The sequence below is a fragment of the Rattus rattus genome, chromosome 12 (genome assembly GCF_011064425.1).
Source record: "Rattus rattus isolate New Zealand chromosome 12, Rrattus_CSIRO_v1, whole genome shotgun sequence".
NCBI classification, from domain to species: domain Eukaryota; kingdom Metazoa; phylum Chordata; class Mammalia; order Rodentia; family Muridae; genus Rattus; species Rattus rattus.
This window is the reverse complement of record NC_046165.1, coordinates 46,096,894-46,115,801: the sequence shown is the minus strand read 5'-3', so window position 1 is coordinate 46,115,801 and position 18,908 is coordinate 46,096,894. Positions and strand designations below refer to the sequence as shown.

Sequence of the window (18,908 nt, the reverse complement as noted above, 5' to 3'; positions counted from 1 at the left end):
AACTCTCTTAGGATACATATTCTTGAGCACAAAGGCAAAGAGACAGTCAATGGAATTTAAACCTCCTCCTTGATTCTTCTTTTGTAACTAAGAATCCTATGAGAAGTAACACCCACGGAACAACTCCAAAGTCTCCAGGCAGATATAACCTGTTTTAAATTTCCAGTGATTTCTAGTTTACTCCAGTTGAAATTTGGGGGAGAGGTTCATTTACTGTATTCTATCTATCATCTATCTAAGTATCTATCTATCCATCTATCCATCTTTTTACTTGAGACAGAGCTCTGACTATCCTGGAACTCACTATATAGACCAGGCTGCCCTCTGACTTACAGAGATCCGCCTGCCTCTGCCTCCCGAGTACTAGGATTAAAGGTGTGTACAAACATAACTGGGCTTTTTTCTAATAATCAAACATTAGAATTCTAAAGAATTATGAGGGAAAAGTTGCATGAGGAAAAAAAGAAAATAACCACTCAAAACAACGAATATTCTGGCTTTGAGCAAATGTTTCTGAATCTATGAAATCTAGCTGAAAACAGCAAGCTGCCATCAACATCCATGACACTTCCTCTTAAACCCACTTTTCAGCCCCCCCCCCCAAGCTGTCTCTAGTTACCTACATGTTAAGTTTAGGAAATAAAATCCTGACCACTCAAACCTTTCAGGTTTGTGTCAACTGTTGATCTGTATATGTGTGCATATGTGTGGGTGGGCGTGGGAGGATGCATAGGTGTTGTATATTGTGAGTGCTCTTTCCCACTTGTCCAGAGCTGATGTCCTGTCCTTGTTGGTTCTGGGCAGCCTCCTCCTCAAGCATCACAGGCAAATGGCAGCTCAGCTGGAAGACAGATGTCTAGCCTCCCTCTTGGCAGGTATGGTCTTCTAAGTCCTACCAGCCAACAGGATTCTTAGTACAGAGATATCACTCCCACATACAGCCATCCCTTTTCCTATTACCCTTTCCCTATCTAGACATGACAGCACAAGAGGCCACCCTGGACACAGGGAGGAAGGGACCTCTTAAAGGAGAAGCCAGATCTGGATAGCTCATCTTAGGAGTACAATGTGGGGTGGGGGGAGCAAACAAACAAAACAAAACAAAAACAAAAAAACAGCCCTTGATAAGATTCTTCCAGTCAAGATGATAACAAGGAAGGGTGACAATTCCATTGCAGATCAAAGCACCAGAAATGTTGGGTTTACTGTTAGGATGCAGTGCGCATGTACATATATTATACATATACGGACTGTCTCAGGATCAGAATGAGGATTGCTCCAGTAAAGATGACTTTCTTACTCCATTTCTCCAGTAAGGCACTGGAGGACCAGAGGTCTGCTAAGAACCACCATTGGGTTGCTTTTAAATGTATTTATCTGATGTGTGTGAGTCTTTGCCACATGAATGTGTGCAGTGCCCACAGAGGTCAGAAGAGGACATCGGCTCTTATAGATGTTTGGAAGCCAAAATGTAAGTGCTGTGAACTGAAGCCAGCCCTTGGCCAATACAGATATAGATACGTACAGCCAACCATCGGGCTGGGCCCGGGGACCCCAATGGAAGAGCTAGAGGAAAGACTGAAGGAGTTGAAGTGGTTTGCAACCCCACAGGAAGAACAATATCAACTAACTGGACCACCCAGAGCTCCCAGGGAATAAACCACCAAATAGCATACATGGAGGGACCCATGGCTCTAGATACATATGTAGCAGAGATGGCCTTATGTGAGATCAATGGGGAAAGAGGGCGGCTTGATCCCCAGGGTAGGGGGATGCTAGAGGGGTGAGGCGGGAGTGGGTGAATGGGTAGAGGCAAAGGGGGGTAGCAATGGGGTGGTTAGTGGAGGGGAAACCTGAAAGGGGGATATCATTTGAAATGTAAATAAATAAAATGATTAATCAAAAAAAGAAAGAGGAAGATAACTGACATCATCCCCCTGCCTCTGTACATACAAGCAGGGGCAAGTGTACATAGACACACATCCATGTGCACATGTGCGTGTGCTCAGAGGCACGCACATGCACACAGTTCACAGTTTAAAGTCTGGTTTTTAAGAGCGAATAGGAAAAACAAGTGCAGGGGCTGGAGAGATGGCTCAGCAGTTCAGAACACTGACTGTTCCGAGGACGCCAGTTCAAGTCCCAGCACCTACACAGCTGCTCATAAGTCCAGTTCCAGGGGCTCCCGCTCCTTCCTCTGGCCTCTGAGGACACCAGACACACACGTGGTACACAGACACATATGAAGGCAAAACACTTATATAACTTAAATAAACAAACAAACCAGGCAACCATAAGCCCTTTGCTTCTACCCCCTCCAGGCACAGGGTGTTTCCTTGTGACAGCAAGATGATACTTAGAAATCTCTATCTTTGATATAAAACCTGTAAATACATTTACAGGCAAATTCCATTGTTTTTCTACCAAAGGTCCTAGAATGGGATCAACAACCCGGCACAGTAAAGGCAGGTGGAGTCACAGCCCCCAGGGCCCAGCACCTCTACTTGACAAATAACACATCTCTCCACGGAGTCCAAACGCACGGTCTAGGGAGAGTGTCCTCTCTGCGACGGAAGGCGGTCCTGAACTCACTGCTCTGCCCAAGCCCAGCCGGCTGGGCAGAGCCCAGGAAGGCTGCCAAAATTGAAACCAGGCATCGCTTTACAGATCAGACACCACGTTCGTACTAGTGTTTGTTTTATTGGCATAGACTGTTTTGATAGACTTTATAAATTGCGGTTGGTAGAGCTGGACCAGTAGGAGGGCTTTCAGAGTTCTGTGCTAAAGGGAAAATAAAGCCAAGAAAACCCAGCCACAAACAAAAAGAAGAAAAAGGGGGAGGGAAAAACAAGATTGCTTGTCTGACCACAATGAGCTGGGTAAACAGCACTTTCTGCCTGTACTGTGATATTGCACTCAAGTCTGGCATGTGTCACCGCTGCATGGGCTGATCTCTCCATACTGGTTGCAGCTACACGGAATTGTCCTTTGGGTTCACTCAGTATCTCTTAGAACTAAAGATAAGATGCAAACCTCCTTCCAGAATGCTTACCACACCCATCCTATTTTTAGCGTTGCCAACACAAATTAGAAATCTGATTGCTGTGGCAAATTACTTGGCGTCACATTAGCCAACGGTTTCCATCAAAGGATAATACATTTGGCAAACCGTTCATTTGACTGGGATAAAAGGGAACATTCTAGGGTATAAGAAGAAGGTCTGGCAAAGTGCCTCTGTCCACATGTGCACCCTATGGATGTCGACTAACTGTGACGATAAGGTTTGGGTAACACTCATCTCCTTCCTAAAGACCAGGCCTAGGAAGAGATGGCATCCTCTACCTTTAGAACACACTGGCATATTATAATAATGTGCATATTATACCGATATATACTGTTGTGATTGTTCATTGAGCTCTTAAAAGGATTTTATAAGTTGCCCATTTTTAAAAAAAATGTAAACTCCCACAGCCTAGCAAAAACAAGTATGAAATTAATTCAATACAGTCCAATTCCTCTTGAGAACCATAATTATCTGTTACTATAAAAGACCCCCGTCCCTCTCCTTCCTCCCCTGTCCCTCCTCCCTCCCTCCCTCCCTCCCTCCCTCTCTTCCTCTCTTCCTCTCAAAGTCAGTGTTTCATTATGTAGCTTATGCTAATCTCAAACTCACAATCCCTCTGCCTCAGTTTGGGATTATAGACACTTGGTCCCAGTTTGCTAGGTTCTGAATTTGAACCCAGAGCCTCACCCACAATAAACACACATTTCATGACTAATGTTTATACCCGGACCAAAAAGCCATAACTTTTTAAAAACTGGTAAAATTCTTTTTTTTTCCTAATCCAAACTGTGTTCACTTATTTAAAATAATTTTATACTATATTAAATTTATAGGTATATAAATGTATAATATCTATATATTATATATAAATATGTAATATATTTATATTCACACAAGCAGATAAGCAGCTGCCCTAAGCAACATGCTTCTTATACTTGCTACCTTCGAAATGTTACATTTACCTTAAAAGTTTGACACCTTAGTCTTTCCACCTGTCCTTTCAGCTGACACTTAGAACTGTGCTATCCCTCCGAGGAGCTAAGCTAGACCTGGCTGTGCTAGTCAATTAGTAAGTCTGAACAAATCCAAGGCCCAGTGACTTTGAGAAGGCCAGGGTTTACTTGGAGAGGATGAGGCAACACATGGGGTAGCCATCTGGATACTGGGAGGGCGAGCGCATGGGCGTTCACATGCAGACACAGGGCACTCAGCACTGGACTCCTACCGAGTTTTCATAGTCAGTAAGTACATTACTTCTGGGGCAGCAGAATTTCCAGGAGGCTCGGGAAAACCCGACAGATTGGGTTTGTGGTGGCAGAGAGGAAATACAGATCCTAAAAGATGTTAATTCAGGAATGCGGGAGGAGAGTGTCTGCTAGCAGGGAGGTTTAGAAGTGCTCAGCCATTGAGCTAGTCAAGGCGTATATCAGAATTAGCTGGCATGTGTGTGTGCCTTTCATGCATGAATCCAGAGAGCTTTTGGGCAGGTGCAGTTTGAGAATGAACCGCCAGGAGCCAAATTCACTGCTACACCACACCTGACAGCAAAAGGCCAATTATAATACCCTGCTCCTTGTGGGAGCCCAGGCCATGGGTGTGCAACAGGGAGTCCTACAGAAGCAAATGAGAAAAGAGCTACCAGAAAGTCCTGGGAACCTAGAACATAGCTTTTAGATCAAGAATTCAAACTAACAATGTGATCGCCTACTAACGGTAGTCACTCCTCTTCTCCTTCCAGATATGCTATCAAATCCCTGCTCCTAAAAGCAAGGAAAGAAATCGACCACCACCAACTTCGAAAGAACTGTCCTTAAGCCTCATCAGCTCTTTTACAAGAAACACAGTGTTAACAGCACTTCACGAGCATTAACGTTTAGTTACTGTACAGTCAGCAAGAGTCAGCAAGACCCTTGACTTTATGACGTCGGTGCGGACGTACCCTTTGCACGGCCCCTTGAAAGGCTTGTTTCATTCTCCTGCATGAGTCAGGTAGTGCTTCCGTGTCTTCGCTCTCCAGAGTCGAGTCCTGCAAACCTGTATTTTCACGGAGTCTCAGAATTCTGTAGAAGCAGCGCGTGCTGTCTTCTGATATTCTGTTAGGATCCATCTAAGAGGGGAAAGGATGTTAAAGGGATTATAGTTAACGAAGTGCGACTGGACAATAAAAGGGTCATGCTTAAGAGTTTTCTATCCCCCAGTGGTTGATAATTAATAAAATTACCCTCCAGCCAGGCATGGTGGTACACACCTTTAATCCCAGCATTCAGAAGGCAGACGCAGGCAGGTCTCTGTGAGTTAGAAGCCAGCCTGGTCTACAAAGTGAGTTCTAGGGCAGCCAGAGTGGTCACACAGAGAAACACTGTCTTGAAAAAAACATTTTATATATATATATATATATATATATATATATATATATATGTGTGTGTGTGTGTGTGTGTGTATACACATATATATTATATTTATTTTAATATATATTAAACCATCTTCTTGGTGTGTGTAAATATGTATGTATACATGTGTGAACAGGTATGATCACCTGTACATGCACATGTGGTACACAGAAGCATCTTCCACACTCCACTGTAATTTTTTGACACGGTATTTCATTGAACATGGAGCTCACCTCCTATTGGCCAGACTGTCTGGCCAACAAGACCTCAGGAACCTCCCGTCTCCATCACAAGGATTTGAATAGCAAGTACTTTTACTGACCGATCCGTCTCCCCTGCCCTGGACACACTGACTTCTAATTCATTTTGATGAATATTGGACAATCACCCAGGATACATGATACCATAGATTCTCATCAACAAAAACATATGTGTGCAGTTTACAGGGAATGGACTTCCCTGTAGCACAGGTATCAAATGTGGTCCGAGAAGGCAGGAGACGACTCATTGCGCTAGATTGGTGGTTCATGGTTATCATCTACTTGAGAAGCTAAAGCAGAAGGAAGGATCTCTGTACAAAGACAGCCTGGGCTGCATGGTGGTTTCCGGGCAAGCCTTGGCTACCGTGTAAGGCTCCACCTCATAAACAATAAGACGCATGCAGCATGCTAGACGAAACCACACAGAGATGAAGCCCATGTGAAGAACCAGAGCATGGAGCCTGCAAACATCAGCAAATGAACATAATCTTTAGCTCTGTTCCCACTGACCATCTTCCTTAATCCATGAGTATTTAGATGAGTGAAAGAAGGGAGTGAGGAATCCATCTTCCCTTTCTGATGAATACTATGCACCGCCACTCCTCAACTGGGTCCTACACGTGTGTAAGAGTGGCATCTGTCATCACACTGAGGTGGAGAGGATATTCCTGCAGACTACATGGCTAGGTGCTAGGAAATGCTAAACTAAAAGCATTGTCTTGCCTGACACATCCCCATGGATTCGTCACAAGCTGGACACAGGCTTAAAACAGATGCCCAGCCCAGCATTCCTGTGTGTGCTGTTCTAGAAGCTTGTCTTCTATTTCCAAAGCTCCCTCAAGACTTTTCAGTGGCTTCGATCACCATAGAAAAGGGAGTTTGATTGTTCTTGCTGGTTTTTGTGTTGTTTTGCGAGACAGGGTTTCTCTGTATGCCCTTTGCTGTTCTGGGACTGGCTTTATATAAACCAGACTGGCCTCGAACTCAGAGATCTGCCTGCCTCTGCCGAATGCTGGGACTGAAAGTCTGGGCCACTACCACCCAGCTAAACTTGATTGTTTTAACAGCTTCACTTGTCCTCTTCCTTCCAAAGGTCAAAGTATTTCATGAGAGCCTAGGTATCTGTAGATAAATCTTGATCAAACGAGAAGTTTATAATAACCAAAGCTCGGTTAGAAATAAACTATCACTTTCCCTAATTTAATTAAAATACTCAGAAAGATGCATGCCATTATTAACCAATCCTCAGGAACAAACTATATACACAGACACGTGTTTTATTATTCTAGTCATGTCTAAGCCTGGAGAGATGGCTCGGCAGTTAAAAGCACTGACTATTCTTTCTGTTCCTAGCATTCACAGGGCAGTGCAAACTGTTTACCTCCGGTCCCAAGGAGTCTGACATCCTCACACAGACATACATGCAGGCAAACATCACTGCACATAAATAAAATAAATATATTTAATTTTTTACATTTTCAGACACACACATGTGTATGCACATTCACTCACACAAACACACACACAGAGAGAGAGAGAGAGAGAGAGAGAGAGAGAGAGAGAGAGAGAGAGAAGGCGGGGAGAGCTTGCTGCTCTTCCAGAGAACCAGAGTTTGGTTCCCAGCACTGAAATCAGGCAACTTACAGCTGAGTAGAACTCCGGCTCCAAGAGATCTGACCTCTAGTGTGGTCTCTCTGAAGGTGTCCGCACACATGCACATACACACATAGACACACACACAGGTAAATAAAAAACAAATTATTAGACCTCTAAAATATATAAGGATGCTCTGTAAGCATAGGTGAGGTCGTACCATGAAATGAAATCACTTGCGATGCATATTTATTTATTTATTTATTTATTCATTCATTCATTCATTCATTTATTACCGTTTTAGTCAAGGCTTCATGGTATACAGCTGGATTCAGACCTCAGGAAAGCAGAATTCTGCGATAGCTTACTACCAGACAAGAGCTGAGCTGAAGAGACCTAGAGACCCTAATCAAGGTTCTTTGACTTGCATCCTACAAACAGAAGCAGCAGGCTGTGCACTGTCAGTATTCACGGTGCTCAGCATGGGCTCCTGGGGAGCTGCATTTTAACTAGATCCAAGTTCAGGTACTCTGTATTAAACTCTGAGAAATAATGCTTCAAAGTGCCAAATCAACAAAAGCATATAGCTATTCTGTTATTAACATAACTGCAGATCCCCTCCACCCCGCACCGAGATTCACTAATAATTCGCAATATTGCATCACCTAATAACAGTTCACGGCTTGGAACAAATAAAAAAAAGGTGGAATGCACTTTTGTCTTCTCTCTCTTAAATAAAAACGTAAAATAAAAATGGCACTGACCAGCTTTAGCTTGGACCCCTCAGTCAATTTTATCACATGCCTAAGTTAGATTCAATCGTTGACTCTTTCTTCAAATACTTAAAAAATATACTTGAGAGCCACTATTCATATGTCCATAATGCTTAAGACCTCATCAATTACTGTGAGAAAAGAAATAACAATTACTCAGCAAAAACTAACTTTGTCCACTTATTTGTTTTCCTAAGTATCACATGTTAGAAATCCGTCTTTGCATGTGTAACCGGATGTGTTTTCCCCTTCCAGTGCCCAGGAAAGAAGGACGTCTGAGAGATACAGGAGCAAATGCTCAGGCAACTGAGGACAGTCTGTGGAATGAAGGCAGGGCAAGGGATAAGGGTGGTGGGGAAAACTTACTGAGTGTTGAGTGACCAAATGCACGTAGCTCCCGCCCAGCAGCATACTCTGGGGTCCAAGGCGGTCTAGATAGACTTTCACGGTTCAAAGCCTGTGCCACGTTAGCTACCAGACACTTACTTTGCATAATGATAAATAGAATGGAAAGATGTGTAGGGTGGCAAGTCCTTCAAAAGGCCCTGTCAGTCGATTAAGTATGTCAGGTGCTCTGTTAGATGCTGAGGGTTTGGGGGGTGGGGTGGAGGGGAAGACTAAACAAACAAGCGGTCCCTGTCTTCCTGGAAGACATATCCACTCACATTCCACAAAAGAGCACAGCGAACTGAGTTCCAATGAGTCGCACCTACATGTGTGCCTGCAAACACGTGTGCTCAGTTATCTGATTGTAGAAGGAAGGTGAGGGCTGGGAAAGCATTTGTCCACCGTCCTGGAGACCCTGGGTTCCATCCCCAGTCCACACACACACAAATACACAGAGGTGTGTGTGTGTGTGTGTGTGTGTGTGTGTGTGTGTGTGTGTGTGTGTGTGTGTGTGTGTGTGACTTCCGCGCAACCGATCATTCATAGGGTTAAATGAGACAGGATGCCTGACATTTGGGCTGCTTCCTTATCAGTTTTTTGAACAAGCTGCCTGCCCACCTCAACATCAGATTTGCAGCAGTGACTGAAGTCCTGGGTGAAAAACAGCCAGGAGAGTGAGACGGGTGTTCAAAGGCAGACAAAGTCCTAGCTTTCTGAGGCTTACCTCACCCCTTACCTAAACTTGAAACTTGAAACTTGAGAATGGGTCTCTCTCTGTCTCTGTCTCTGTCTCTGTCTCTGTCTCTCTGTCTTTGTCTCTGTCTCTGTCTCTGTCTCTCTCTCTCTCTCTCACACACACACACACACACACAAAAAATATGCAAGCACACACGTACATACAACTTTACAAACATTATTTTAGGAAGGCGGTTTCTTCTTCTTCTTCTTCTTCTTCTTCTTCTTCTTCTTCTTCTTCTTCTTCTTCTTCTCCTCCTCCTCCTCCTCCTCCTCCTCTTCCTCCTTCTCCTTCTCCTCCTCATCTTCCTTCTCCCTCCTCCTTCTCCTTCCTCTTTTTGTCTTTGGAAACCATAGTATGAATACTATGTAGTAAATACATAGCACAAACCACAAGGCAACCCTTTGGCAGGCCTGGTGGGAAAAAAAGCGATCTACGCTGGATCTTGGCTTTAATTTTAAATGTAGACATAGGCAATCTGAAACACTCAGGATGCTTTTGCATTGGTTTTGGTTTTAATTTTGTTTTTGTTTGTTGTTTGTTTTGTCTCTTTTGATCCAGGCTGGCCTGGAATTTTCAATCCTTCTGCTCCACATATGCTTGTTGTATATGTGGCTTTTTGGGGGGTGTGATGTGTATGTATATGAAGATGCATGTGGTGTGTATGGTGTGTGTATGGTATGTGTGTGTGTGTGTGTGTGTGTGTGTGTGTGTGTGTGTGTGAGAGAGAGAGAGAGAGAGAGAGAGAGCCATACTCATTCTCATTCATATTATCCCTGTTCCGTACCTTTAAACTATAATAAATCTGGTTTGCTTTATCTTAAAGTGTAAACGTGTTCTCTGATAGTGGAGGATTTCATTTTCACTTAAATGCACTCAGAAATCCCAAATATTTCATCCAGAACTTAAAAACTTAATACAACTTGAAAAAACTATTCAACACCAATACCTAAAGTACAAAAGAAGGTTTCCATAATATATAAAAGTGAAAAGGATTGTAGATCGAACCCTCGTGTACCCAAAACCTATCCTCAACAGCTATTCACCAATGGCAGGAACCCTCGCCTCATTCACAAGTTATGATCTCCCAACGCCTGCACACAGTAAGTCACTTTGGAACATTTTCCAGACATCATGGACAAGGGTTTCTGGATACATCTCTAAGTGATTAGGATTCCCTTAGGTGTCAAATGTGGATACCACACTCCATGAGATGCAGTCAGAACACCCAAATAAACATTTTTTCTAGGACGTCTCTAGTGATGGAGACAACCTTTGTAAAAGGTAGCAGCCTGGGTTGAGAGTAATGAGTAACATCATTTTCAGTAAAGTCTCGCAGAGACTCCATCCTTGACTGGGGACTAGAGGTGTTGTAATCGGTGCACTTGGTCGTGTTTGCCTAACACATACAGAACTCCATGCGCTCCACCCCAAGCAGCACACCACATCAATGGGGCATAGTGATGCGTGTCCGAAACCCTAGTCTTGGAGGTGTAATATCCTTGGCTATACGACAAAGTTGAGGTCAGCCTGGGCTACATGAGACCCTAGCTTGGAAGAAAGAGATGGGGGAGGGGGAGAAGGGACGGAGGGAGGGGGAAGCCTTGGATCCAGAATTCTGATGACATTAAATTGTCCAAAGAAAAGTCATCTGGCTCCAATTGCTATCACATATGTCTACGTTGGGAAAAGGTTGTTTTGCATAATTCTTATGCCATCAACACTGTAGTGTGATAGAAGGTGACCACGTCCTTAGGGTGACAGACATCTCATGCCACCCTACCACCACAGAATTCCTTCAGGAAAACTGAACAAGAACCCAGCCGATGACTCATTCCTTCACAGCCACGCCAAGTCCCGGGATTCCTGGTAAGCTAAGAGCCCTTAGAGCACACTCACTCCATACTTCTTCCCAAGCTCAATGTTCACACCACCATTACTGCTGGCAAAAGATGCTATGACCCTAACAAGTTAAAAACAAACAAAAAGACACAGGTAACTACTACTACATATCTTCCGGTCTAAAATCTCTTTGCAAAGAATTAAACAGCCTTTCTTTGGAAGCTATGCTATCCCCTGGCAACGCACACATAACGACATGGGGACTACATATAGAGTGATTCTTAAGTCAATCCCATAGCATTTAATAGTGGGCTATGCAGGCTCTCCAGACACATGCATTAAATGCCAAATGGCAGAAGACAACAGGTAAGCCATTCTTTGTTGGTTCTTATGTACCCCCAATGAAGGGGGGATGTTTACTCGTGTCCATGTGTGTGATTCATATCATAAGCAAACCACTCAAACCTTGTCTAAGGAAGAAAATCTCAACAGGTACTGAGTGTGATTATGAACACGGAGACGCTGGTTTTCAAAAGCACCGGGTTATGGTCTGTCTATTTTTTGCATTAGTGGGTAACCACAGCAGTGGTATAAAGTGCAAACCAGTAGATCCGAAGGCTTAGCAACGCCTGTGATCCAAAGTACAGTTCAAGACTTTGGCACACATCAAACCCTACGCAGTCCGAGCAAGGACACATTTTAAAGTACCCGGTTTGGTTTAGTAATCACCTTTGATTCTGGAAACAAACGAAGTCCAAACCCAACTTTCTTTTCCCATAAAAATATGCACAGTCAGCCCCCCACTTCCTCTGAGAAAGAATTCATAGCAACAGACAAGAGTGTTTGAATGAATCCAACCAACTGCACTGTAATTTCCAAGAAAACACAAGAGCACAAACCACCAGAAAGCATAATATTACAAATTTACCCCTTCCTCTCTCTGCTATCTCCCCATGGCTCTGAATCTTTAGCAGGGAACTTCCTCCTCTCTTTAAAGCTTGGTTGCTGGCTGATTACAATCTGTTGTAGTCAGGCTCTACTAACACACACACACACACACACACACACACACACACACACACACACACACACACACACACAGGCACCTTCCTTCCTCCGCCCACCTCAAAGGCAGGCACAGTGGGGCTGTCCCTTCACGCTTCAGAACCTGAGCTCCAGAGGACAAAAAAGAGCCCCAGCCCTGAGACTAGGCACATCCGATAGCGCTGTCGCTCTGTGACTCTAGAGGCATGAGTGTCATCCTTAGTTGTTCCAAAGACTTCTGACACCCTCTCATTGTGGTCCCAGAGTGCCAGGAAAGCAAGGCAGCCACAGGTTAGTCAGTGGCTGTGGGAAGCTTAGATGCCCAAGCAGAAGTTCTCACTTTCTCTACTTTCCCTAAACCACTAAAGCTGGTTCTTAACTCCAAGTGAGAAATTCAAGGTGGGGAGAAAGCGTGAGATCACTTGAGGCACAGGAGAGGAGCGGCCAATGCTGCGTCTCGGGGGGAAATTCAAACCCATCCTCAGCCAGAACCAGAGGAGCTCAGCTTCTGCACGCTTCACTGAGGGGAGAAGGCGCAGATGAGCGTGGCTGGAGGCCCCCAAGTTCCCTTTCTTAAAGGATCTCTTTCCCTCCAGAATAAGCGAGAGCCGGAGGGGTTGGAGGAGCCCAGTCCTAGGGCTAGACTCAGTTTCCCCGGCAGAGAATCGGGCATGGAAGTCAGCCACTCACCTGCGCTCGAAAGTACAGGAACAGAGCGATGCTGCAGACCACCTGGCCCAGCCCCAGCCCCAGGAGCGCCAGGAACATGAAGCGGGAGGCGGCGGGGGGCGGCGCCGGAGCGGGTGCTGAAGGCGCGGGATGCAGCGGACCCTCGTGTGGGACGCCAGGGCAACTGCCCATCTCCTCCGAGCCGCGCAGGTACTTGCCGTAGTCTCGGCTAGCCCGGCGCATGGCGCGGCGCCCGGAGTTCGGGCGCCCTGCTCCGCGATCGCTCTCTCCCTTCCTCGGCTTCCCGCCGCCGAGCAGACTCCCGGCCAGGCGGCCCCCGCCCCGACCGGTTCACCGAGGTCCAGACAGTGACTCTCTGGGACTCAGGAGAGATGGCAGGCTACCCCAGGCAGCCCTAACTCTTATAAACCTCGTGGAGAGGGCTGGCCTCCGGAGCCAATCAGCCTCCAGGAGCGTGCCTCTTTCAGTCCCACTTCAGCCCTCCTTCCCTTCCTTCGCCCTCCCCCTCTTCCTCACTCTCACCAACCCGCCTCCTCCCTCCCCATCAGGGCCCACTGAGGTGAAGGCTGTGGGTTGGGTCCAGTGGTTGGTTCCTGGCTCTCTCGGCTTTGCCCCCATTCTTTGTTTGCATCTCTGGGCCTCAGTTTCCTCTGTAAGATTTAAAAAGCTCTAGTGAACTCTCAAAACTTTAACTGAGACCATCTTCAAGGATCGGATCCTGAGGTTTGGCCTCAGTTATGCCTCCAAATATAACTTCATGGGCTATCGAGAAGACTTGGGGAAATTCTAGAACTCTCTCCCAAGTCCCTCTATCTTCATCTTAAAAGTGACTTTAAATAGGGCAGATGCTCCGATGAGACTACAGACTCCTGTAAGAGAAGGGAAACGTAGGAAAAGAGAGAGGTGGGGGAGCCAGGAAGAACTAGACAAAGGGATGGGTAAAGGGGGTAAAGGGGTACAATACTGCAAGCAGGCTTCCCAGGGTGGGGATGACCGGTCAGAAAAGAGCTGTTAACCTAGCCAATGGTGTTAACCTAGCTAATGGCAGAGTTAGGCTTCACGGCTTAAGAAATCCTTACGTTGAGGGCCAATGAAATAGCTCAGCCAGTGAAGGACCTGATTTGACCCAAAGAATCCTCATCCTCATACACACACACACACACACACACACACACACACACGTGCACAAATAAATAATAAATATTTTTATTTTTGTTTTGTTGTCTATTTTTGGTTTTGTTTGTTTGTTTGAGACAAGTTCTCTGTGTGTACACTAGGCTGGTATGGAGCTTGCTATATGAACCAGGCTGACCTCAAACTAGGAGATCCACTCACCTCTGCCCCTGCTCCTGCCCCTGCCTTTGCCCCTGCCCCTGCCCCTGCCCCTGCCTCTGCCTCTGCCTTTGCCCCTGCCTCTATACCTGCCCCTCCCCCTCTCTACCTCTCTGCCTCCTGAGTGCTGCTGGCAATATACCACACAACTAGAATAAATGTATGTTTTTAAAAATTAGTTTTAAAGTTTTTTTAATGTCTTGAATCAGAATTATACTTTGGGGAGAGAAATATTGGCTCTTACAAATTCTGATACATGTTCACAGTATCTGATACATCTTCAAAGGTGAGGCACTGTCCCTTATAACACCTATAAACCTTGAGCTGTAACTAATCTTTTTCAGTAGCCCTTTTCTTGGGCATTTACCTCAGCCTAGTTCTCCGACAGACACTTCCACAGGGGTCATGTGTCACTGGTGACCTGTCTCTGAGATAGTGGTGCTTCCTTGCTGTGCTACAGTGAGATCCAATGCTTGCCTTATTCCTTTAACAAATCTCTTATCCAGGGACAACTTTGAACACAAGGCATCAATCATTTGGAAAGTATTGATCCACTGGGCTCCATGGAGCTCCCAGTGCTGACACATTGCATGTCTCAATAGCAAGAGTCTAAATCATCTATGCCACTTTTTTGTTAATCATGAAAATCTTTAGTGTTTGGGAAAGCACATCATTGTGACAGAAGTTCCTCAAGGCTATGATTCTTTTCCCCTTGAGAACTTGAATTGTATCATTAGCTACAAATGCTGCCAGTGGTTCTCCTTAAATGGACAAGTGTGTCTTTTTTGTTTTCCAGAACAGTCAAGTTTACCTGTGTTGTGATCAGCTTGCAATCCAGGTATCAGCGCTTCTGCAAAACTAACACCTCATTCTGTAGCAGAAAGGTTCAAATGCATACTTCCCGCTTTCCCACAGGACACTGTTTTAAAAACTCTGTAGCTATGTGTCACACTATAAGCACAGTGACTTTTACGGACCTATCAAGGCCGTTCTTTTGTTTTTAGGATTACCTAATTTATTTTGTGTGCATTAGTTACCATCTGCTTGTGTATGTATGTGTGTCGCATGCATGCCTGCTGCCCTCTAGGTCACAAGAGGGCATCAGATACCCTGGAAATAAGGTTACAGATGCTGGTGAACCACCATGTGGGACCTGGAAAGGGAACCTAGGTCTTCTACAAGAGCAACAAGCGGTCATTGATGTGTTTATGAAAAGATAAAGAGAGGATATGTCCTGGGTTTCAGCACCAATGTTGTGTTTATAAAAAGATAAAGGGGAGATTATGTTCTATGGAGGTGTGGTGAGGTATGGGGAAAGGGAGTGCCTCAGGGGGCTCACGCTAAGACATCTCTTCCCCCTGAGGGACCAGCCACAGGACAGTATAGTATAGAATAGAGTTTATTCAGGACATGGTGAGGGGAGTTAAGAGGGTAGGAGAGAGAGAGAGAGAGAGAGAGAGAGAGAGAGAGAGAGAGAGAGAGAGAGAGAGAAATAGAAGAATAGAGGCTGACCATTAGCACATGGAGAGAAAGGGGGAAGGGAATGGGGAGACAAAGGGGAAAGAGGGTAAAAGCAAGAAAGCAAAAGAGTGAGGAGGGGGTCAAGCAGCCCCTTTTATAGTGGCAGGCACACCTGGCTGTTGACAGGTAACTGTGGGGGTGGAGCTTAGACAGAATGCTAACAGTCATAACTGAGGGCCATCTCTGCAGCCTTAGTCAAAGGACATTCTTAAGTGAAAAATGGTTTCTTGTTTTTATTGTACAGGTTTTATGCTGGCTCTCCTTGCTCTGCGATATGGCTGGATCATTCTGTGTGTCACTGCTAATGTCTACACAGTGACTGAGTGAGTATAGAAATAAATAAGACCATATCACAGGTCTACTATACTATAAAGACAGGTGTGAGGAGTAGCCTTAGAGAAACATTGCTTTCTTGGACTAACTGTTCTTAGTCTGTAGGTTGTGACTCCCTTGAGAGTCACATATCAGATATCCTGCATATCAGATAATTACGTTGTGATTCACAACAGTAGAAAGTTACAGTTATGAAGTAACAACAAAATAATCTTATGGTTGGGGAGTCCCCATAACATAAGGACCTGTATTAAAGGATTGCACCATAGGAAGATTGAGAACCATTGTCTTTGATGAAAACTTCTTTTGGAAAGCCATGCACAGTATAGTTGGTTTTAGTACATATGGTAAGTACTTGATCAAAAGAAGTTTTGAAGGTAGGAAGCATCACTTGGGGATTCTAAGACAAGAGAGAAAAACGTGTCATCCAGGAGAAGGAAATGAGTCAGGCACAAGTGAGGAGCTTAGAACCGAGAAACCCTAAGCAATGGGCCACTCTTGGGAACTGTGCCCACCTCCATGTATCTTAGCAACTAGGAATGTCAGTCATTATTCCAGACCCTGGCGATTGCTTTTCCCAGTTAATTGGTATGGGGACCCAGGTTTCGTAAACATTTCCTACATCCAAGTCTACACAGCCAAACTCACCAGGGCCTCTTCTTGAACCATCAGAACACCACAAGGATAGAGGCTAATTTCACATTCCTGCTGCAGTCTGAGACAACTGGTTCCATCTTTGATATAGGGCACTCCCTATTAAGCTGAAGAAAAGTTGCTGTGACCAAAGTCAGTACGTGCTCAACTGTGTATACTCTCTTCAGCAACACCCAAAGCGACACGTTTAGAATAAGAAAGCACTGGTCTTAAATACGAACGTTCTGTTGGGTGAGGAACCTAAGCGTGAGGCACACGGGCTGATTCGATGCTGGGCTTGAGAGATGACAGACCACAGACAGATGACACTGGAGAAGGATGTACAGGCATCTGTCTGAGGTGTAGCTCTTGGTTTGAGGAGGCAGTCCGTCGGGGCAGGGAAGGCATAGTGGAGTTTGAGGCGGCTGGGTGTACTGTATACATAGAGTCAAGGCACAGTGAGAGAGATGAGTACTAATGCTCAGCTGATTCTCTCCTCTTTACATGGTACCTGGCCTCCACCATCAACAGAAGAGCAGAGAGCAAAGAACTCTGACAAGGTCCATGTGACCTAAGAAAAAGCATTCAAACACAATGATAAACATACTGACTGGTTATAGCTTGTCCCGCTTCAAAAGAGAGCTACCTTTCTTCCTATCTGTCCAACAAGAGTAATTTCATTTTCTGAACACTCCTTTTCAAGGCAGGCATGGAGTTAGGATTATCGGCATCATAGAATTATGGGAAGACCCAACTTAATTGATCTAGGCGCGCTTAGTATGACAGTTATTATTATTTGGTGATGGGTGCATGAGAACAGCAGCAGGGGAGAGACTGGCAGGTTTCTGGCTCCAGAGATTGGTTGAGACCATAAATCAAAGAAAAGATGATGGGAAGGTTTGGTGATGCCATAGGACAGAGTCATGCAAAAGTCACACTTAACTCACCATCTCTAATGTTCTCTTATTGTATTCTACATGTAGAGTTCATACACGTCTTCACATTCATAAGCATTTGATCTATCTTTTCATTGCATCATTTGGAAATGTTTGGTGCCAATGGGTTATCTGGTGTGCAGTAAAGAACAAGTGAGAGAGGAATGGAAAATCTGCTGTTCTGGGGCTCTGACTGAAATGATCATGGAGGCTGACGGGAGGCTCTGTGGCCCTCCTGACTACATCCAACAGAGAACTTTGTGCAACACCTTCTTTTCTTATCTCTTGGGGCCAAGGAGCACCTGTTCATCTCTTATTGCAGAAATAAGGCATTCGGTAGGTGAAAATAATGGAGAAATATATTATCTTGCAGCTATCTGAAGTATTTCTTCATAGGGTTTGTGAGGCTTGTTTTGTTTTACCAGCATCTCTAGAGGAGAAGCACCTTCCCTTGCATTTTTCAGCTTCCAGCTGCCATCTACATTTCTCCACACACAGGGCCCCTCATCATCATCACAACTCATCAGTCCAACCTCTGACCTCTGTTTCTATCCTTGAATATTCTTTCTGACTTCCACCCATCAGTCTCCCTCTTATAAAGAACCTTTTGCTAACACTGCACCCTCTCAGATAATTTGGCTTTATACCCTGACCTTAAGACCATTAGCTTTAAAACAGATTAGATTAGGTTAATAGATAGATGATAAACAATAGATAGATAGATAGATAGATAGATAGACAGATAGATAGATAGATAGATAGATAGATAGATAGATATCACTTATATTATTGTTACTCTGTGCCCTTTAAGATAAAGTCTTCACTAGTTAATATAGGATTTAGGATATGGGTTATTTCATGGAAAGCATGAATCTGTCTCTTGCAGTATAGGAAAGATCCATCTTTGCTCCTGGAGTCACAATTATTTATTATTAATCTGCTTAACTGACTATTAGCCCTTCAAACTCTGCTCAATTACGTTTCTCAGGTTTACCAGCCTTTTCTTGATAAGACTTGGTGTAATGTGTAGTTAGCCTTTTGTATTCATAAATTCTTTCTTGTTGCCCAAAGAGAATGGTTTTCCTTTCCTTTTAATTGAGTATGTTTCCTTAATAATTACATTATCCTTGTCTACAACTTTCATACACTTCTTTTCCTACCAACCCACACAATGGTTTCGAGTGTCTACGCTCTGCTTTTGTCCCCAGTTTTTACTGTAAAGATGGCTAAAAGAAGCCAGCAAGGACAATGCTCCATCTTGGGCTGCCTTGGAACTTTATCTTCCAGAGATCTTGAAACTTACATTGTCTACCACAGACTCTCAAAGCAGAGACAAAATATAGACAAGGACTTTGTCACAAAATAACTTGAGTAT

The 18,908-nt window shown here is 44.6% G+C and overlaps 1 protein-coding gene across 2 annotated transcripts in view; it reads right to left on the bottom strand.

Moving 5' to 3' along the window:
• Positions 1 to 13,001, bottom strand: part of Tnfsf11 (TNF superfamily member 11) — a 29,548-nt gene extending 16,547 nt beyond the window's left edge. The window contains exons 1-3 of one of the 2 annotated variants that reach the window (XM_032918239.1): positions 12,962 to 13,001; positions 12,780 to 12,895; positions 5,004 to 5,171 (exon numbers count right to left, since the gene is read on the bottom strand). In XM_032918239.1, the coding sequence (XP_032774130.1) occupies positions 5,004 to 5,171; positions 12,780 to 12,895; positions 12,962 to 13,001 (324 nt within the window). Of the gene's footprint in view, positions 1 to 5,003; positions 5,172 to 12,779 lie in introns of both variants that reach the window. The other variant, XM_032918238.1, reaches the window with a different exon arrangement.
• Between the last annotated feature and the right edge of the window lie 5,907 nt (positions 13,002 to 18,908).